This window comes from Chelonia mydas, chromosome 1, assembly GCF_015237465.2.
Source record: "Chelonia mydas isolate rCheMyd1 chromosome 1, rCheMyd1.pri.v2, whole genome shotgun sequence".
Taxonomy (NCBI): Eukaryota; Metazoa; Chordata; order Testudines; family Cheloniidae; genus Chelonia; species Chelonia mydas.
This window is the reverse complement of record NC_057849.1, coordinates 261,579,383-261,601,480: the sequence shown is the minus strand read 5'-3', so window position 1 is coordinate 261,601,480 and position 22,098 is coordinate 261,579,383. Positions and strand designations below refer to the sequence as shown.

Sequence of the window (22,098 nt, the reverse complement as noted above, 5' to 3'; positions counted from 1 at the left end):
GGTGCAGAGTACTGGGGAGGAGTGCCCAGGACTCAGAAGAAAGGAAAGGGGCATCTGGAGCTGCTCCCTGGTGCCAGCATGGGGTAGTCTCACCAGCCTTGCCCTTCCAGAGTGCATAGCATGGAAATGTCTCTGTGGGAGCAGCAGGGGTCACTGCTCTCCAGTTGGTCTCAGTGCAGAGGTGTCAGGGACAGTTTGTTCGGCATCAGCCCTGTCACCTGTGCAGAACAGTGAGGCACTGGGACCCTATCTTTCTGCCAGACTTTTATCTCCGAAGTTGAAGGTTTCACCAGTGCCAGGTGCTTAGTTCCCACACTGTTGGGAGAACGACGCCTGACCAAGAAACCACTGACGTGTCACCTTTCCAGGCAGAGTCCAAAGCAGAGCCCATGGCAAGGAGAGGAGACATCAGGATAATGGCGACCTCTGCCTTGTGGTGTCTCTTTTTTTCCCTCCTCACTTGGGGCTGCCCATCAGGATGTGCTGAGGAGAGCCCTGCGCCCCAGGGTAAGAAAGTGACCCTGTGGTCAGGCCAGAAAACGAATGGGGTGGGTGAGAGAGCCACTGGGGTCAGCGTGTACAGTGGATGAAGGGATGTGAGATGTGAGTCCCCTCACAGAGGTTTGTCAGTATCCAGAGGGGGGAGAGATCTGCCGAGATCAGCATGCACAGAGTGCGCGCGTGTGTGGTAGTGGGGTGTGTGTGTGGGTTCTTAGCTCTGGGCTGCTCTCCATGCCTGATATGATTCTGACATTTCGTCCTCGTGCTCCCTCCAGACGTCACTGGAGACACAAAGAAACCTGTGCTTTTGAGAGATATTGCAGCCACAACAGTCTTCATCAGTGCTGCTGAGGTGGCCGTCATTGGATTCTTCCAGGTCTGTTTAGATAATCTCTCAGTTCCCTGGTTACATTGCTATTGATTACTTGTATTCCACTGGGGTTGGAGCCCCTTGGGCTGGGTGCTGTACAGACACAGAGTAAAGACAGTCCCCAACTCAAACTGCTTACAATCTAAATAGAAAAGACAGACCTGGGCAGAAGGGGAGGGGATATAACAAACAAGCAGAGTGATCAGGGCGAAGGGGTAAACATTCTGTGAACTCCATAGTTGGGGATGGGGTAATGGGGGGGGACATAGAGGGGTGAGTTAAGGAGTACAGGAATAGGAAATGGAAGAAGGGAAATATTGAGGTGGAATGGAGGGAAGGATGCAGGGGAGCATAGGTCACAGAATTTAAGGCCAGAAAGGACCTTAATAGAGAATGGAAGGCAGGGGGATCAGGACTGCAGTGGAGGGACCCTCTGCAGGACCCTCACTGCACTGATAAAGACAAGTGAAATGTACTTCACTTAAGAAGAAAAAGTCAAATGCATGACTACAAAATGGGGACTAACTGTCTAGGCAGTAATACCGCTGAGAAGAAGCTGGGGGTTATAGTGGATCACAAAGTGAATATGAGTCATCAATGTGATGCAGCTGCAAAAAAGGCTAATATGATTCTGGGGTGTATTAACAAGAGTGTTGTATGTAAGACACAGGAGGTAATAGTCCTGCTGTACTTGCCACTGGTGAGGTCCCAGCTGGAGTTCTGTGTCCAGTTCTGGGCACCACAATTTCGAAAGGATGTGGAAAAATAGGAAAGAGTCCCGAGGAGAGCAACAAAAATTATCAAAGGTTTAGAAAACCTGTCCTGTGAGGAAAGGGTGGAAAAACTGGGCTCGTATAGTTTTGAGAAAAGAAGACTGAGTGGAAACCTGATAACAGTCTTCAAATGTTAAGAGCTGTTATAAAGAGGATGGTGATCAATTATTCTCCATGCCCACAGGCGGTAGGAGAAGAAGTAATGGGCTTAATCTGCAGCAAGGGAGATTTAGGTTAGATATTAGGAAAAACTTTCTAACTATAAGGGTAGTTAAGCTCTGAAATAGACTTCCAAGGGAGGTCATGGAGTCCCCATTACTGGAGTGTTTAAAAACAAGTTCGACAAACACCTGTCAGGGATGGTCTAGGTTTACTTGGTCCTGTCACAGTGCAGGGGGCTGGACTTGATGACTTCTCGAGGTCCCCTCCAGCCCTACATATCTACGATTCTGTGACAGTGAGGGAGGAGACTTATGCAGGCACCCAATCAGCAAGAAGGATAACAAAACACCCAGAGTAAGAACAGAAGGAAGTAGCCCCCAAAGGACATCACTGGTGCCTAAGGTTCCAAAGATGCCTCCTGCCAGCCCCACCGATTTGCTGTTGCTTCCTTGGCTCATGGCTTTTATCAGGGAGGGAAACTTTGTGCTGTCCAAACAGGCTGCTTCCCAGGAGCTTCTACCCCCTTAACCCACATGTTCCTTTGGTTGGAGGAGGTGGGGGGCCTATAAAGGACTCCCCATGACTGGTTCATTGGAAAGACTCTCTAATTTCAGAAATAATACATGCCCATGTAACACAAGGTGATTCACAAGGGGCAGAGTTAAGGCTGGGTGTTTTAAATGGAACTGATGATTTCTGCTGTTTGAGTGTCTACCACACAAGCGCTACCTTCTCAGACTATGGTGTCACAGAATTTTCTCTGGGTCTTCTCTTTCGGCACGCCTAGTACAAGGGGGGCACACAGGGTGAAAGTGATTCCTGTGCAGAGGGCCAGGTGGAGGCCTGATCACCACTTATGTCCTGGCTCAGCTCTCAGACTCGTTCTTAAGTGGGGCCTAGGCCTTGCGTTGACCATCTGCACAGAGGTTAATTTCACCCTGCATGAGGCTGGGCTTCACTGCACACAGTAAGGCATACTTCTTCTCTACAAACCTTCAGTCTGGTTTTGAGCATGCAGCTGAACTAGCATAACACAAATGCAGCACACACCCTGCCTTCGCTCAGAACATTATGCTGTCCTTGGGGAAAAGAGTACTATCACTGCACATGCCCTGGAAGTGTGAGAAATGCGATGGCCACAGGCCCAAATCAAACCCAATTTTTCACTGGAAGCCTCCCAAGCTCACTCTCAGGGAGGATAGTTCCATGCCTTGTTTCAGCTAGCCATTTCGATATTATATCCAGGGCCATCCCTAGAGCGGTGCGGGGCCCAGGACACATCAGCCTCCCCTCTAGTCTCCTCGCTATCCACCTGGAACGTGCAGCCACCGCTCTCCTCTCCATCCGCCCGCCTGCTGCCCACCGCTCGCCTCCCCACTAGTCTCCTCGCCGTCCGTCCAGCATCCTCCTGTTCACCCGACTGCCGCTGTCCTCCTCACCATGCGTCTGCCTGCCGCTCGCCTCCCCGTTCACTTCCTCACCCCTCTTGCCCACCCACCCACCTCCCGCCCGCCTCCTCACCTGAATTTCTGGACAAATGGTGTCCCGATCGTACATCTTTTGAGTTGTTGCCCGGGAAGCTTGAGGTAGGGAAAGAGGGAGACTTTCCCTTCAATGTCCTGGAAACAGGGGAAGGAAGAAGCTGATGAGGAGGAAGAGTATGGGGTAAAAGAGATTAGCTTGCAGGACCTGTTTTTACACTCATACACACACAGTCACATTGCTGTGCAGGGGATGGTGTGTGTGTGTGGGGGTGAACAAAGAATAAACATGAAGGACAATGATTATGCTGATTACTAAGGAGGAGGAAATGGATGACGCTAAAGGAACCAGCCCCCCAACTTTCTTCCAGTGCCCACTCCTCAGACAGTCAGATTTTAGATTCAGATACAACACATGTTCAAGCCCTCCGCAGTCCCTTCACCTCCTTCTGATACCCAATAGTCTCCATGACCCCCACTTCCCTCTCTCTGAACCCCATCAGCTTACCTGCCCCTACCTGACCTTCAGTACAGGTTCCCTGACTCCTCCCCAATTCCCTGCCCCTGACACTCAGTCACTTCTTAACCCCCAAGCTTTCGCCCTCCCCACAATGATGTGCACACAGCTAGAAATAAGCAAGCAGGATGTGAGTGGGGTGTGGGGAGGTGGATTGGGAACACATGTTCTGGTGGGGAGACTTGAGCTGTGCTTGGAAACGAAGCCCCTCTTCTCCTGAGACTTGGAGGGTAGAGTGGCAGAGTGCCTACACCCGCTCTAGTCTGAGCGGCCACAAGATGTCACCGTTAGTCCCTGCAAATCTCAGCTGCTGCCAAAGCAGCTGTCTGGCCAATGTCAAGAGGGAGAAGAAAACCTGGGTGAGTAACTTCAGCTGGTTCTAAGATTATTTTCTCTTTCTTTACCTCTCCTCTTCCCCCCCCCCTTCTTTTTCTCTTTCTCTCTCCTTTTACCATGCCCTTTCTCTCTCTTCTTGTCCATCTCTCCTTCCCTCCATGTCTCCATCTTCCTTCTCCTTTTCTACTCTCTTTCCCACTCCTTCAGGAATTAGAGAGGCCAGAAGTTTCGAACTTCCACACTGTTGTAGGAAAAATCCAGGAGGTGCCGTTTGGACTCAGCACCAACCCCGAGGTCCTGTCTCATTATAACATCACAAGCAATACCATCTCCATCTTTCGCATGGTATGTCTGCCTCATGCCTCTGCCCCGTCTGCCCACGTTGCTCAGGGCACTGAAAACCGTTCTGTAATGGTGAGATCCAGAACTGTTTCCCCTTCACCGCTGCCTGGGTATCAGAGAACATGTTCAGGGCAATATGGATGAAGGTTTCTGCTAGCATGGAGAAGGCCAGACCAAAGGAGGAAGGATGGGGGCTTCTGGAGAACAATTCACTTTTGCATTTTGAGTAGGATCCTAACTGTTCAAGGGGTGAATTAAAACAGTGGTGGAAAAACTTTCAAAAGTGATTGGGTAGTGTTGAGCCACTTTAGTTCGGGAACAGTTTGACTGTAGACACAGCCGGGAGATTTGGGTTTGAATCCCAGCTCCTTCCCTAACTCACTGTGTGGTACTGGGCAAATCACACATCTCTGTGCTGCTGTTTCCCGAGCTATAAAGTGGAGATAATAAGAGTTATCTAGCTACCTACCTCACAATGGACTGTGTTTACACTTCACTATTTCCCACCATTACTAATTCTGGTGCAGTTTCATTGGAGGTAGCAATAGCAGGAGATCCAGAAAGGATATGGCACCAGCATTTTTACTATTGTATTGTCTAGCCCTGGTCGGAACAAGTGTAGTTGATGACATGGTAGTAAAAATGCAACAGTGGCAACCACTGGTGCCTCCTGTTCCCTACAGCTTCTGCTGTTTCTTCCATTGGTGGAGCTCCACCGGGGTTAGCAGTGGTGGAAAAAATTAGGAGAAAAGGCTAGTGGAGACAAGGCCAGGGATGCTGTGATGATAAATTAGTGAATGTTTGTACAGTGCTTTGAACGTATAAGTTTATTAGTGTTGTGCCTAGATGTTGCCTGGGTGTCCTATAAATATCTAAGATGGATAGTGTTATTGTATAAACATTGTTCATGTTCACTAGTAAAGAATGTCCTGATCTGAGGCATCTTTAGAAAGGCCCTGATTCTGGGGTTCCCTGCTGCCCCTGTACACCAGCTCTGCAAGTGTATAGGGCCCTCAGGGCTGGCAGATTTTCTCACTCAGAAATGCCTGTGGCATATGGGAGTTCCCTGTGGTGCCCATCCCCTTGAAGTCCCTGATGTAGGGGCATGACAGCAAAGTGGCTGGGGGAAAGAGCAAGGCATATTTGGGGCAGGCAGGAAAGTGGCCAGAGTACGGTTTGCTCTGGCTGTTCTGGGCTGCTTTAATGGCCCATAGAGGGCTCTTTCAGAAGAACATAAATTAGAGATGCCCCAGGGACTATTCCTGTCCCCAGCTGGCCTCAGGTGCAAAGATGGTGTAAGCCACCTTTGTCTTTTCTGCCTGCTCTAATCACTTCCTGAGCTGAGCTCAGGCGCTTTATGGATAGTCTAGTTCATATAATGTAGCTAGATCTCTCCCCCTTCTGTGTAAAAGAGAATGAGTGAATATCACATGAGATCTAGTAGTTGACACCGGATTTACTGTCAGCAGGTGCTACAAACTGCAAAAACACTTATCTCTACGATGGGCTCTTAGTTGTAATCATTTTCTTCCAAGGACATTTAAGGATCTTTTGTTTTTGCAATGTGGGAGAGATTAAGGATAATTAAGGCGGGAGGATAGAGGAAACTGATAGAGGCAATTGCATGACATTTGAAACAATTCACATTAAATACAAGCTTCCCAATGCATGCTTCTTCCACTTTTGCAACTGAAACATCATTTAATGGAAAAAAACAACTGATCGAATCCCCAAGCCAGAATAAATTTTGACTGGCAATTTGTTTGTAAAATTTCCACTGACAAAAGTTAGTTTATATTAGATATTTTTTTTTCCTGAATAAGTGTGTAGGAGTAGGATCAGATCTTTTCGAAAAAAGAAATTGGAACAGGAACTTGGAATAAAATATTCATCAGAGGAAGCACTGGGAAGACAGGCAGACAAATCAAAAGGACAGCAATTAATCAAAGACATAAAACAATGTTCCTTTATTTTTGCATAGCATGGAAACACCATAAAGGGTACCAAACTTAAACCACAATGACTATTCTCCTGGGCCAGATCCTCAGCTGGTATAAATTGGTGTTGCTTTGTTGAAGTCAGTAGAGCTATGCTGATCTTTGCCAGCTGAGGATCTGGCTTGATCAACAGAAAAAGGACATAATTAATCGAGGTAATTATATGTTATGAGGGTAGGGTGTGACAGAGCCATTTGGATCTGAGCTAAACTGTTAAATGCAACACTTTTTTTAGAGATGCATCCTTTGCATAATCCAAGAGTATATCTGAATATAATTTCTCAGGAATGGGAATCAATAGGTTGCAGTCCAAAGCCCACTGAAGTAAATGGGAGCCTTTGCCTTTGGTGTTGATAGACTTTGGATCAGCCCCAAGGGCCTGTTTGATTTTACTTGTGCTGGTTTTGGATTGCACTAGTGGGACTCCACTGATTTCAGTGGCATTACCCCTGATTTACATCAGTGTAAGTGAGAGAAGAATCATCCCCTGTGATTTCAAGAGCAACTAGTTCAGTGACTTAAAGGAGCATAGGAACATATTGGATCAAAGACACAGTGACCATGGGATGGAAAAAAGGGTTGCATGCCTGCACACCTCTGGCATAGCTAACGTACATGTAGAGGGTGAGCAGACATATTGAATAAAATATGGGACATCTATGTGGACACAAGTTCCATGAGCCTAGCACAGCGTGTTTGGAAAAGGCAATTAAATTCCAAAGGGCTCAGCTGTACTCTACTGTTCTATAGCTTCACAGCCCAATCCCTTGATTTAGCCGTCTCCTGAAATGTAACTGCATGTGTAGCTGTTATACTTCGGGGGTTAGCTGTTGTTTGATGTTTTCCCTTTCTCCCTGTTTATGGGGAAGAGAGCGGAAGAGACTCAATAAAACAGCTTCCAGATAGTGATGAGGGGTTGGAGAGGGGAGATGGGATGGGATTGTTCCCTAAAGATGATCTTTGCGAGGCCTGATTTTCTCTTGGCTGTACTGGAAAAATTCCTCTCTTTATTGGAGAGATTTCCTGCTTGCACAATGTTTCCAGGAAATCCACACAGGCCTGTGCCAGTGTTTATTACTTTTAGAAAGAATGAAATAAGCAGAACTTTTTTAAAGGAGAGGGCGAGAGCGATGGAGGGAGTTGGGTTTTTTTAATGCTGTCTCCCCAGAAGGCCCAGGAGAGATTGTCAGCTAATCCCCCCTGGCTCCAGTGGAGTTTGAGTTGACGATACAGGGATGTCTGGCACCCTTGGTGTTTCCTCCTATTCCATGAGTTTGTCCTGTCATGGGAAGCTTGAGGAAGAGACTGGGCGAAAGAGCAAGATGGCAGATTTATAGGCCCAGTTGTCCCCAAGAGAGTTTCCGGTGGTGAAAGGTGTGTGTATGAAGGCATCCACAGGTGTCTATGTGCACAGGAGCTTTTGTGTATGTCTGCCCGTGCCACTGGACAGAGGGCAGGGAAGGGTTACTGAACGGAGAACAGCAGTGATTTAAGGTTTCCTTGCATCATTGTAGGTGGACGACAAACGTCAAGATTTGGAACTCACCGATAGCAAAAAAATGGATGCCACCAAGATGAGCCGTTTCATTCGGATCAATGAGCTGCGACTGGTGACAGAGTACAACCCTGTGGTAACTAAGGATCTCCAAAACCCCCTCCCACAAACCCGCCTTCTCTTAGGCTCTGTCTAGTTGGCTGGTTTTTCATTTTGAGGGATGATAGGATCCTGACTGGCAGCGACTCTTGGTGGGCAAAGAGCACAGTGCAGGAGCCATGCACGTGTCTGTACACACACCTCTATCACTGCCTCTCATTCCTGATGGGCAATGCCCCCTTGTATTCACAGGAGCAAAGGGATCACCATATTGAATCAGACCTGTGGTCCATCTAAACCAGTATGCTGTCTCCAAAAGTGGACAGTAGCAGCTGCTTCAGAGAAGGCTCAAGAAATCCTGCAGAGGATTTCCCACAGGGGAAATTTCTTCCTAACTCTGATCTATTAGTGGTTGGCTTAAGCCCTGAAACATGAAGACTTCTATCCCTCGTCAAACATCCACATACAGTCTAATGTAGCTGTGGATAGTCTCATTATCCATATAAATGTTGAGCCCTTTTTTTGAATCCTACTAAACTCTTGGCCTCAAAGGTATCCTGTGGCGGTGAGTTCTGCCAGCTAATTATCTATTATTCGAGTCCTGCCCTTCATCTCACAGCTCTGCAGAAGCCCTTCAGTCCTGACCTGCAGCATTATTCCTTCAATTCAATCCCCAGCCCCTCTTCCTGCCTCCCCCCTCTCAAACTACTTAGCCCACCCATCTCAAGTCTGACTTCGAGCTCCCATGTTGTTTTCATTCGTTAGGCCACAGCACAGCTCTACAGTTCTTACCTGGCGGGCCTCCTGCTGGTCCAGTCCCGGAGTGCAACCTGCTCTGCTAATATACCTGCCTTTCTTTAGTTTAATATTTATTCTAGGCTCACAAATGTATAAATAAACTAGTTTCTTTTAAGTATATTATAGGCCCCAAACAATATAAGGCCACGTGGGTCAAAGCAAGCCCTGCAGAACTCCCTACCTTCCATTCTTTGGGCCCTCACAGCTTCCCCCGGACCCCTGAACCATGGCTTGCTGCAACACCTCCTGCTTTCCCAGGCCTGTGCCCTCTCAAGTAGCACTTCCAATGCACCTCAATCCTGACTCAACTCACCTCACTTCCTGCTTCTCCAGGCCTGTCCATTCCCACAGGGTCTTCCAGCTCTCCTCACGCTTGACTTGCAGCCCCCTGCTATTCCAGTCCTGACCTCTCCCACCCTCAGGCAACATTATGCAGAGGTGTTATGGGGGTGGATGAAAGTCCACTAGCAATTAGGCTAAGGTGAAACTCCTGGTACTTAGGCCCTCCCACACTACCTGAGACCTGGTGCTCCCTGAAGGAAGGCTGTTACAGAAATGCACTCCCTGACCCCATCCCTATTAGTCGGCTCACTCTTTCCTCTCCTTCACAGACATGCTGGCAGGCATTTACACAGGCTGCCTCTGTGGTCTGGACTGGCACATGGAGAGGCAGCGGGTCAGAGGCAGCCTGGCCAGACTTCTGTTTGGTTTGAGGGAGCGGCTGCGGCACTTCAGGAAGTGGGTGGGGGGAAAAGTCAGATGACAATTTGCCCACCAACTGGAGACTGTGCAAAAAACACCATTGGCGGTACCAACCCAGAGTGTCTTCACAGAGGGCCAGTGTGTGCTGCCTGCTTTCCCCCTTCCCTGGGGGGTGGGGGGGCGTCCAACCCATTTCTTCCTCAAGAGCTGCAGATGGAGACTTAACCCTCTGCGCTCCCACCTGCCCAGCTCACACGTTGCTTAGTCAACAGTTTCTATTTTAAGACGCATCCCCACCACTCACAGCTAATGTTAAAGAAAGAAAACGAGGTGCTGGAGAAGCCTTCCTGGTTAACTCCATGAACTCCCCAAGTTGCTTACTCCCATCCCCTCCAGATCCCAGTCCCGAGTCCCTTGCAACCCCTAGTTCCCTGTGGTCCCTGTTATCCAGGCACCTCAAGAGCTCCCAATTCCAGATTCTTGCCCCTCTGGGCTTCAGCTTGCTGTCCCCAGACTCTGTCTTCCTGCTCTCTCCCTGAACATTCTGTCTTTCCTCCAAGCCTTAGCCCCAGGGCCTCCAGACCCCTGGCTCGGGTGTCCCCCAAACCATGACTTTAGGAGCCTTCAGGGACCCAGCTTCAGTTCCTCCAGAGTTTGACTTCAATCTGAGAACATGGTCTGGGCTGTGATTCGTGGAGAGCGAACTCATCTGTGCCACTGGGATTTAGGACTCCAATAATGCAGCAGATTTACTATTCCTAATTGCCGTGTCTGTCTGTTGGTGTCACGTTTGTCTTTGGCAGACGGCAATAGGTTTGTTCAACAGTCCAGTCCAGACCCACCTCCTCCTCTTCACAGACAAGACCTCCCAGGACCACACGGAGCAAGTGCGCAGGTACCGGGAGGCAGCGGAACTCTTCCGAGGAAAGGTGAGAGGCCAAAAGGAGGGGAGGAGAGGCCAGAAGAGAGGATTATTTGAGGGGGAAGAAGAGTGACTTCCCCCAGGGGGAGGGAGGAAGTCACCCCACATGCCCAGGGAGGACAGAGGCCAGGTGAGTGGGGAAGAGGAGAAGCAAGTGGAGATAGGTGATAGTCCAAGAGAAAGGGAGCCAATCTGCTCAACCCTCTTTGGTTCATGATCTAACAGGGAAGGTGCCCAACACACGCTGCCTCTCTAAAATCTGCCCTGTGGTTTCAGCTGGATATTGTGCTCTTCTTTGCTTCTTGTCCTAAATAGCTGATGTATTTTGTTGGGAGATGACAAACAGCTGCTGCCTTTCACCCCCTCAATGGTTACATTCCACTGGTGTGCCAAGTGATCTCTGGCTATACAGCTGGAGCTCACTTTTGGATGCTGAAAAGTGCTATTGAAATGGCCAGATAGCATGAATGCCACAACGATTCTTTAGCTCTCATTAGTTCCCAGGTAAAAAAGACCTGTGAATTTGCTGTTTGAAGGGATTTGCAGGTGGGTCCCCTGGGCGTGTGAACAGATTTCCCGCAGTGGGGATTCCACAGACAGATTTCCCCTGCCTCGCCGCTGCCACCTGCTCTCCCTGACTACAAACAAGCACTCCCCAAACAGCCCACCTTCCCAGGCTTGGTTCTCAGCTTGCAGTTGGGCTGGACAGGAGCGCATGGGGACGGAACTAGTTAGGAGGCAGACCTGGCAGCAATAGGAAGTCCTGGGTGCGGCAGACAAGTTGGGGGAAGAAATCAACAGTGGGGCAGGGGGTTGAGCTGAAGCCCTTTTGGAAGGGGTTTTTGTGGGAGGGTATGGAAGCTGGAAAGAATTGGGGCTGTTGCGTTAGAGCCCAGGGATGGATCAGCTGCTGGCAGAGGGCTGAAGCACCTATTAGTGGGGGAGAGAGTGGGTTGAAGAGCAAATATACTAATCCTCAGTGTTTTAAGGGTTAAGCTCCAGTCATAAAGGCATCCCTTGCAGTTACTTTACATAGATCTCAAACAACCTCCTGCCCCCCACTCGTTTTCCATTGAATCCCCTCTTGTATGTCTACATTTGTTTAGCAGTGAGACACTCACTGAATGCTACTGTGCAGTAGGTGTGGTCTCACCAGTGTCCTGTAACTGTTCCCTCTTTCCTCAATTATATGATGTCTGTTTATATGCAGCTCCAAACTGCATGGCCCTAACACTGATCCCTGCAGCACACCCCTAGACATCTCGTCTAATTCAGTGCACTGCTCTTTGCCATCATTCGCCTTTGAATAGGGTCCCACAGCCAGTTTTCCATTCCTGTGACATGTCCAGCTCCAAGCTAATATGAATTCACTTTCCAAGCAAGACTTCACAAGGCACTTTTCCAAATGGTGTTTTGAGATCCAGATAGTTTATAAATTATTAGCCAGCCAAGTCCTGACTCCTCACTCAGTTTTTAGTTAGTTTTGACTCAGGCAGAACTCAATGGGAGTTTACCTGAGTGAAAAGAGAGGGAAGATTTCAGGAGCTGACCCATTATTTATTGTTGTTATTGTTATTTTATTGTATGTATGTAGTGCCAGAGATGTACATAATTCTGCATAACACTAGGACTGTACCAGACCAATACCAAGTTCCCTGCCCCAAAGGGCTAGATGGTGACTTGGCTGACACGCCCACACAAAGGCCTGAGAGGGAGTAAGAACCACTGCTTACATCCCTACGGGGGCTACCTGGGCTTTAGGTCTGGGCACAAAGGAGTAAGCAGGGCTACTTGCCTGCCTACTCTCTTCCCAGAGCAGATGAACAAGGAGTGGTGGTGGATTGGATGGGAGCATGAGTGGAGCCTTGGTTCCACTCCTTACCTGTTTGCCCGAGAAGCTGAGCCAGCACGGGGGTGGGGGCGGGTAAGTTATTTACTATTGCTACAGGCCAGCAGTAAATTACAAGCCCTGAGTAGCAAGCAGGGAGTAGGGAAGGAACTGTGACTTGAAAGGGTATCTGAACTCACAATGGACCCCGAAGAACACAAGCTGGAACAAAGCAAAATAAATAGAACAATCCAAGAGAAACAAAACAGACCTCAGCAGAACACAGACCAACCCAATTTAAGCAGAGCAGTGACTGGCTGTTCTAGCTGAAAGCCTCAAGAGTGCGGGAGCTTTGGATGTGTTAACTGGGAAGCTGTTCCAGACATATGGGGTAGGATAAAAAATGGCAGAAAATGGGAATGAGCAAAGAATTAAAGTGATTTTAAATGAAGCTCAGGAGGAAGAGAGAGAAGAAGAAGGGGTGGTGGTAATGGTATAGGCAGGGGCTGAAGGGGAAGAGGAAAAGCATAACTTTGATGTGGAAGTAAACAGAAACCCAAGAAAGGGTATCAAGAAGGTGGAGAGATATGATAAAAATGGCTGAAAAACCTTGTTCTGCTGGCAGCATTTTGAATGGATTAAAGCAGGAAGATATGGGAGGTCAGACAGAAGGAGGTTGCGGTAATCCATGAGTGCACTAACTAGGGCACAGGTGATTGTCTTATCAGTTTGGGAAAGAGGAAGGGAGGAATTTTACCTGGGTGTACAGGAAGTCATGGCAGGTTTTGATGAGAGCCTAGCTCTGAGGAGAGTCCAGTCTATCTGATCTCATTTATCTACCACTTTCTAGCATGTCCCATCACCATGATAGCTGGACTGCTGATGGGAAATAAAGATAACTCCAAGGCTGTGAGCCTTGATAATGGGAAGGCTGCTGCTGATGTCAATGGTATTAAAGAAGAGAGATGAAAGAGAAAGCTTGGGAGGCAGGACAGATGATCTCTGTTACCTTGCACCTCGTGTAGTCATTTATGCCTTTCCATTGCAGAGTATGATAGATAAGGAGTGGCCAATGGGGCTTCATGAAGGACTGCTTGAAAGCCTGCGGTTAGATTAGTTTGGCTGGAAATGGAAAAAGAGGGAGCAAATAAAAAAAGAATACACAGTCATGTAAGGGTACTGGGGGGAAAAGGGCAGCAAAAAATCAAAAGGAGTTAATGCTAGTCAGAAGGGTTAAGAGCAAGAAGGAGGGGCTTCTACAAATGTATTAGGGAAAAGTACTAGAGAGAAAGTAGGCCCATTAGGCCCTAATTCAACCAAGCATCCCTATTCAGCAAAGCACTTAAGCACATGTTTACCTTTAATCACCTGCTTAAATCCTATTGACTTTGATGTGACTTAAACACATGCTTAAAGTTCAGCCTGCATTTAAGAGCTTTACTGAATTGAGCAACCTTCCTGAAGAGAGGGATGAAGTGAATCATGACTCAGAAATTGCTGAGATACAGCACTTTCTTTTGAAAATCTGTCTTAAATGAAAATCATATAGCAAGAAGTTTGAACAATGAATATGGAAAGAAGACCCAGTAAAAATAACTTTTGATAGAGAACAGGTAATGGAATATTTGGAAGTGTGAAGATATACAACTCCCATGGTAGGAGTGGAGATTTCTAGTGTACTGTGTTAACTCTGGCCAGATTAGCATCTTCATTCATGATCAAAAAGCAGAAATAAACAGCATATAATGAGGTTCCTGAAGGATACTAAATTGGAAGAAGTTGCAAACACTAGTCAGGACAGATGGGCAGGAAACATGGGCAGAAAATAATAAAGGATTTGATCCTAGCGCATCTGGAGAAAAGGAATCCATAGCATTTGTGGACAATGGGAGGGAGAATTCTGGAAAGCAATAACGATGAAGGAGAAGTAGAGATGCTAGCTGACAGCAAATTGGACATGATTTTCCAAAATGAACAGTAGAAACCTTGGCTGCACATGCAAAGACATCATATAATGAAGCAGGGAAGCCATAGTCTCTCTGCCAATTGAAGCCAATGGGACTCTTTGTGGAGTAAGGTTCTTCTGACTGCAAGGGTGGCAGAACTGGGCCCTATATGACTGGTGCCACTACACCTGGAATTTGATGTTTATTTCTGGGCACCACATTACCAGAAGGAGAGAGACACTGAAGGGAATTCAGAGACAAGTGACAAAAATTAGGGATCCAGAGGAAATTATCATTGAGGAAAGATTAAAAGGGCTAACTATGTGTAAGTCAGCTCAGAGACAACAAAGGCGGGGGGAGGAATACACATTCATGATGACAGCGTACAAATGTTTGTAATGTACAAACATGAGATCACCTGAGGTACAACAGTGCTGTTATCCCCATTTTACAGATGGGGTGATGAGGCACAAAAAGGCTAAAGCCTAGATTCTCAAAAGTACTGTGTGTGTGAGCACGCGCACACAGATCTTAAACCCTGCGCACACGGCGAAACACCGCGCGCACTCCGGCTTTGGCGACGGCTTTTTTTTTTTTTTTTTTGCTTCGGCGGTGGCACAGAAGAAATTTTTTGCGCACACAGCCTGAACATTGATGATCAGCGAATAAATCTTGTTCTGTGATTGGTGGCAAAGGATTTGTTGTAAATATTCATATTTTGCACTGTGGTGGTTAGTCACATTAGTAATTCAGTCAGAGAACCATCGCTGTAAAGGGTATCAGATTTCAGTCCCCCTATAGCACTGCATCAACACCTGTTGTCATCCACCACTGCCGACTGAGCCTGCCAGCTAAGGAAGAAATGAGAGCCTGCATTCCATTGCTGATGCCCAGACAGTCCAGGAAGAAGATCCTGCCAACAACCAGAATGACTGGAGAAGGAAGAGAAGACGACCCTGGTGCTGACTGGACCTACCAGAGGCTGAAGAGGACACCACTGACTGGAAGAGAAGAAGCCACTCAGCCATCACTGCCAGCGTGTGAGAAACATTCCTGTCATCTCCAATGTGAGGTCCTTTCTTCAACTGAGAGGAAATTCAAGCCTCAGCTGGGGAACCCATTTGGGGGGTTGGCTGGGATCCCACAGTGGAGAGGGCCTGAAGTGCCCCCCACCCAATGGAGACAGTCTGAGTCCGTACCTTGAATTGCTTTAGGCGGATACATGATGCAGCTGCTGGGCTATTGTTCCAATACATATTTCTTTTTGCTTTAGAGTGGAACCTGAAGATTGTAAAATGCTAGAAGAGGAAGCCAGATGTTCAACCAGTGATAAGTCACTAGAGAAAGGAGAGGAGGTGTGTTACTTATCCACTAACCTGGAAAAGCATTTTTGAATGGTGACAGAGAGCAGACAGAGATCGAAACATACCTTCTGTATGAGCTTTGATGATGATTAGGTGTCAATCCCATGTCAATTTGGAGAAGCACTGCCAAAATGCCAAGCAGGTGACAGTGTCAGATTTTTTATCACTTGAAGTGAACATAAATGTCTTGGAGGCAGAATGGTTTTGTTTCCATGTTAGGTGAATACAATGTGCCATTTACTGCTGGAGAACGACTGGTGAAGTTCATAAAGAAATACTGCATGGATGCAGATGTTCTCAAGAAGATGACACATGGAGCAACAAAGGATATCCCCACTGCAAGGGATAAGCTTGGAGTTTGGTACCAAAATGATGTGGTGGCTGTTGGTCACAATGTCTCTTTTGGTGTGTGCGTGGATCAGAATACAGACCTGGGACATGAGACCCTGCTGGTTATCCTTGTGGGATTCTTGTATGAAAACAAAGGCTGCAATGTCCTTTAATTTCTAGACATGGTACACTATACATCAGGAACATGAACAGGCACATCTATCTAATGGGAACACTTCAGAAGTTTAGCATGCCCATCTACAACCCTTTTATTTTTCTCATCAGACTCTATGGCTGTATGATTGGGAAACACAACTCTGTGTTATTCATGGCTAAAAGAAGCAAATCAAAAAATTGTAAATACAGGCTGCAGATACCTCACTTGGCAGATAGCTGCAGCTAAGCTTTTTCACTGTTTGTTGAAGAGCTGATGGCTGATTTTGGTCTTGTCATTTTGCTCCAAATTACCAGAGCCAACACAAGCTGAAAGAATTTGCCCTCTTTGCCAATGAAATCCCACTCATAATCATAAAACATGTTCCCATCAGGGAGCTGAAATTCCACAAAGTAATCAGTCACACACTGCATAAGAGGTCTGCCCTCTTTTCCTATTTTCTTTCCTTAGAGAAAAGACCAGAAAAAGTGGAGCTGATTTCTACCCTTACAGGACTATATCCAACTAATCTTCATCTTCCTCAACTATACACTGGATCCACTTCTGCATTTAATACCAGACCTCCAAGTATAGATACCCAACCCAGCTGGTGACACTGCATGGGGATATCCAGAGACTGCTTCAGCAGTATGCTGGAAAACTGAAACATGCTGCTACTCGACAGCATAATGCTCTATAGGAGAATGATCTTTCAGTTTTGGATGACCCTAACAACATATTTTCCCACCAGTGATATCAAAGTTGGACATCATGTGAAGAAGCACTTGAAAGAGAGTGAGGAGATCGATTTTTATGGACACAGACTGATGTTTTAAATGGCTGCCTTGTGCAGATGCTGAAGAATTTTTTCCCTGAGGATCACTTGTTGAAAAATGCAAGGGCAGTTTCAGATCTAGGGGCCTTGGTAACAGATTTGGTTTGATGCCCGGGTGTCTGTAATTTCTGAAAAGACTGTGACCAATTATTGGATGATTTAACAGCATATCACTTTGAGGTCATTGACAAATTCACTGGACCAGTGAGTGGACCACATTCCTGTATGTCAAAATACTGGAGGGAATTGCTGAAGTAGCTATGTGTATCTGAAAGACTGCCTCATTTCAAAAGACATCTCATTATTTTACTTTGCCTCCTCCATTCAAATGCTGACCCTGAAAGCGGTTTCACTATGGTTAGAATAGTGAAAACTCAGCTTTGCCAGTCCACGAAGATAGAAGTGTAAGGAGTTAAGTGTAAAAGACAAGTTCTTTCCGTGCAATATAAGTTGGTCTCATTTGAACACATATTTCTGTAGTTATTGCACAAGAAGATGGCACAGTTGTCAACTTTCATGCGGGTTTCAGAGTAACAGCCGTGTTAGTCTGTATCTGCAAAAAGAAAAGGAGTACTTGTGGCACCTTAGAGACTAACCAATTTATTTGAGCATAAGCTTTCGTGAGCTACAGCTTACTTCATCGGATGCATACTGTGGAAAGTGTAGAAGATCTTTTATACACACAAAGCATGAAAAAATACCTCCCCCCACCCCACTCTCCTGCTGGCAATAGCTTATCTAAAGTGATCACTCTCCTTACAATGTGTATGATAATCAAGTTGGGCCATTTCCAGCACAAATCCAGGTTTTCTCACCCTCCCCCGCCACACACAACCCCACTCTCCTGCTGGTAATAGCTTATCTAAAGTGACCACTCTCCTTACAATGTGTATGATAATCAAGGTGGGCCATTTCCAGCACAAATCCAGGGTTTAACAAGAACGTCTGAGGGCGGGTGGGGGTTAGGAAAAAACAAGGGGAAATAGGTTACCTTGCATAATGACTTAGCCACTCCCAGTCTCTATAAGCTTTCACTTCATCGGATGAAAGCTTATGCTCAAAGAAATTGGTTAGTCTCTAAGGTGCCACAAGTCCTCCTTTTCTTTTTGCAGATACAGACTAACACGGCTGCTACTCTGAAACCTGGAGTCATATACTGTAACTAACAGCAGAGCATTCATTTTGAGTTTTATAATTGACTATACAGCTGGTATAAACTGGTATGGATTTAAATGGAGCTGTGTTAATTTATACCAGCTGAGGGTTTGGCCCACAATTTGAAATTAGCTTTTGAGTGACGATTTGAGCTAAAAACGCACTTTTCAAGAGCAGTCGGGCTAGTAAAGCTTGAATGCTCAAACATTTATAGAAAGCAAACATGAAAACACCAAGGACAAAGAGGGTTTATTACATGCAGTATAATAGACATTGTGAAGGGTCTAGGTGCTGTAAATCTGGTGTAGAGAACAGACTGTATGCTACCTCCACGTAGTGCTGCCATCAGTCCGCTCCATGCAGGGCTGGATAAAGAGGCAAGATAGTTGTTGTTTCTGTGGCAACTGGAGGACAAGCTGCATTCTCTGAGACACAGGCAGGATTGTAGTAGCACTCTCAAGCCCCGGAGGGGCAGGAGTGTGGCTGTAGAGGTCTAGTATCTACAGTTAATTACAATGGTATCCTACTAAATCTTTGTGTGATCATGTGAGTCTGCTGTCCCTCAGGGTCTCTAGTTTGCTCTCTCTCCAATGCAGATTCTTTTCATCCTGGTGGACAGCAAGGTGAAGGGCAATGAACGTGTGATATCATTCTTCAGCTTGAAGAAGTCCCAGCTGCCAGCTCTGGCTATATTCCACACGCCAGATGAGGAGCGGGATGTGCTGCCCCTGGGTGAGGTCACAGTAGAGCGTGTGCAGGACTTCTGCAATGGCTTCTTAGAGAGAAAGCAAAGGGTGAGTGTACAGTATGTGGGAGAGCATTTGCTGCTCACATGCTTCTGAGCAGGACACTCTTAGCTCTCTGCAACCTCGCCTGTGTCATTTCTTCCACCACGCTTGGGCATCAGATCTCAGCGATAGTACAGCTGACTGGGTTTGGAGAGCCCCTGTCTGCCCCAACTTTTACTTTTTAGCATAGGGCAATAAGGTGTCATATTCCTTGACTTCAGGACTGGTGTGAGAGTCTCATTTAAGGAAGCCATTTCCCTTCCTGAGAGCAGTGCCTGGAGAGATGAAGAGTAGGGCTGCATCAAGATGTAGGGATTAGGAATAGGGGTGAATGTGTTTGGACCCTGAATATAGCTATAATGGGGGTCAGGGAGACAGAACGTGGCTTTAGAATGAAAATTCACCGAGAACCTTTCAGATCAAAGGACTCAAAGTTGGGCCAAATCTACCTGAGATTAATCACCACCCCTTTGCAGAGGGAGGGGAAACTTAACCTCCATTTTCATTCAGTGCTGAACTTCTATTGCTTTTATAATGGCTTAGCTTGCTGTACTAAGAGCCCTTGTGTGCTAGAGGTCCCATGGCCTGTGATGCCCCATGAAAGTAACTCAGGGGCTACTGAAATGGGATGGGGAAATTAGGCAACACAGGCTGTTGAAGCAGGAATTTAAATATTCTTCCCCCTTAATCTCTGTGCGGAAAACCATGATGGTATCAACCCAACTTTCCTGCCCCTACTGTATTTTAGAAAGAAGATCCCAGCCCAGAGGAGAAGACAGAGCTCTGACTCCCATCTCAATCACCAGATAAAACACTGTGGCTCTGCCCAGTGCCACCTGCACTCAGTATAAGAAGAGTTCACTGTGCCCAACATCTCTGAAGACCCTGAGACAATAGGAATATGAGGCCAAGTCAACTATGATCAACCCTTCTCCATTCCATATACATATATGCTCTTTCTCCTCTCTAGGTATCTCTCTCTCCTTCTCAATTGCCAATTCCACCCTCGCTCATCTTAATGCTCCAGGAACCATGGCACTGTACTGCATTGGTCCTTCTGGGTTCCCACTGCCTGTTGCCATATATGAGAGCAAGAGGCAATATGATGAAACTGCCGTGTCAAAAACACGCCTTGCAGAAAGTTTATGCAGAGATTGGCAGGTCTGTTTCCCTGATAACTCTGTCTCTGCCCCCTTAATACATGGTTCTCTCCCCCCCATCTGGCACTGGTACCATGTTGGGGTTCCCTTACACATCTCTCTGGGTCTAGAAGCTGATTTGTCGCCTGAGGTCACATGACCTATAGCATTACATTTTACTAAATAAAGCAGAAAGTGAATTCTCTGAATTTGTGTGATTTTTTTTTTTAATTTAAGTAATAAGCCTAAATATCTCTAAAAGAGCAGGTTCAAGTCTCTCTTTTGGCTGAATTTAAATAACCTTGCTGTATCTAACTAGTCAGATTACTCAGTAAATAATGTTCCTCAACTTATATTCGGAGTGCCCTATGTTTGACTTAGATATTTCTGTTTTACGATTAGACTGAGGGCTTCTATGTGGAGGTCTAGGGCTGGAATTGCACTTGGTACTACAGGGGTGGGATTGACGTACGTTGGCACAGCTGCCAGGGAGCGCAGAACTGGAAAAACAAGAAGTGCTGCTAATTTGGATTAAGGTACAAAGGCAGAACTAGGTGGGAACCAAAGACTACAATGGAGTGATGTGTTGCCGGGGGGTCGGTTTCTGAGGAATGGAATAGTAAGAAGTGCTGTGGGTCAGGTATACAACTAGTTTGAAATTTCTGAGTGAAACTTCTTATCCCTGGGAAATGTTGAATCATCAAAATCTAAACTTTTTCTGGGCAAGGGTCAGCTTTAACTACATTTTTTACTTGAAAAAATGTTGGGGAAAAAGTTTCAAAATTGGCAAAATGTTTTCTTTTGACAATTTTTTAAATGAAAAGTTTTGTTTCGCTGGTTTGAAATGACTTTTGGTATTGAAATTTAAACTGATTGTAGTAAAATAAAAAAAAATTAAAATGGTCTAAATTGAGCTGAACCCTTTTTAAACTTCATCCTAGTTTGGGAAAGAAGATTGTTTTGATATCCCAAATATTTCCAAAGGATGGAAAATCATTTCCTTCCTACCTCTAATCAGGACTGAGAAGACTGAGTTGTCAGTAGAGGAGGTTTTGGAACAAACTGGTAAATTAAACAGTAACAAGTCACTAGGGCTAGATGGGTATTCACCCAAGAGTCCTGAAGGAAATCAAATATGAAATTCCAGAACTACTAACTGTGGCATATGTAACCTATTGCTTAAATCATCCTCTGTACTAGATGACTGGAGGATAGCTGATGTAACGCTGATTTTTTAAAAAGGTTCCAGAGGCAAAGCTGGCAATTATAGGCCAGCAAGCCTAACTTCAGTATCTGGCAAATTGATCACAATTATAGTAAAGAACAGAATCATCAGACACATAGATGAACATGATATGTTGGGGAAGTGTCAACAAGGATTTTGTAAAGAGAAATCATGCCTCACCAATCTATTAAAATTTTTGAGGGTGTCGACAAGCATGTGGAGAAAGGTGATCTAGTGTATTTGGACTTTCAGAAAGCCTTTGACAAGGTCCCTCACCAAAGGCTCTTGAGTAAAGTAAGCAGTCATGGGAAAAGAAAGAAATTTCTCATGGATCAAAAACTGGTTAGAAGACAGAAAACAAAAGGTAGGAATAAATGGTCAGTTTTCACAGTGGAGAAAGGTAAATAGTGGGTCCTAAATTCCCTGTAAGCTGCGTAGCCACTGCTCACGTGCTCAGGGAACCCGCCCAGCCGGGATCTGCCGGGATCGGGGGAGGGGCACCCCCTCCTGGTCCCAAGTCAACTCTGGACCTGGTGTGGCCGAGAAGCCCCTCCCCCAGCGAGAACCCAGGCCCGGATCACCTGCAGCCAGGGGAGGGATGGCCCGAACCCAGCCCGGACCTGCCATGGCTGGGGTGGGGGCACGCCTCCTTCAGCCCCAACTCAGCCCCGGACCTGCCGCGGCTGGGGTGCCTCTCTCCCAGCCTGAACCTGCTGCGGCCAGGGTGCCCTTCCCCTGGCCCAAACCCAGGCCCGGACCTGCCGCATCCAGGAGAGGGGTGGCCCAAACCCAGCCCCGGCCCGGACCTACCATGGCGGAGAGAGGCGCCTCTCCCCTGC

The 22,098-nt window shown here is 46.7% G+C and overlaps 1 protein-coding gene across 1 annotated transcript; it reads left to right on the top strand.

Moving 5' to 3' along the window:
- The first annotated feature begins 199 nt into the window (after positions 1 to 199).
- On the top strand, positions 200 to 20,623 carry ERP27 (endoplasmic reticulum protein 27). The gene is made up of 7 exons (XM_007064026.4): positions 200 to 507; positions 777 to 877; positions 4,348 to 4,485; positions 7,994 to 8,110; positions 10,377 to 10,502; positions 18,704 to 18,901; positions 19,644 to 20,623. Exons 1-7 carry the CDS (start codon positions 390 to 392, stop codon positions 19,680 to 19,682), a joined length of 837 nt encoding a protein of 278 aa, XP_007064088.1. The 5' UTR covers positions 200 to 389; the 3' UTR covers positions 19,683 to 20,623.
- Positions 20,624 to 22,098: the final 1,475 nt, after the last annotated feature.

Coding starts and splice junctions, on each gene's coding strand:
- ERP27 (XM_007064026.4), top strand. CDS start 390: ATGGCAAGGAGAGGAGACATCAGGATAATGGCGACCTCTGCCTTGTGG. Junction 878..4,347: donor CCGTCATTGGATTCTTCCAG/GTCTGTTTAGAT, acceptor CCACTCCTTCAG/GAATTAGAGAGGCCAGAAGT. Junction 10,503..18,703: donor CGGAACTCTTCCGAGGAAAG/GTGAGAGGCCAA, acceptor TCTCCAATGCAG/ATTCTTTTCATCCTGGTGGA.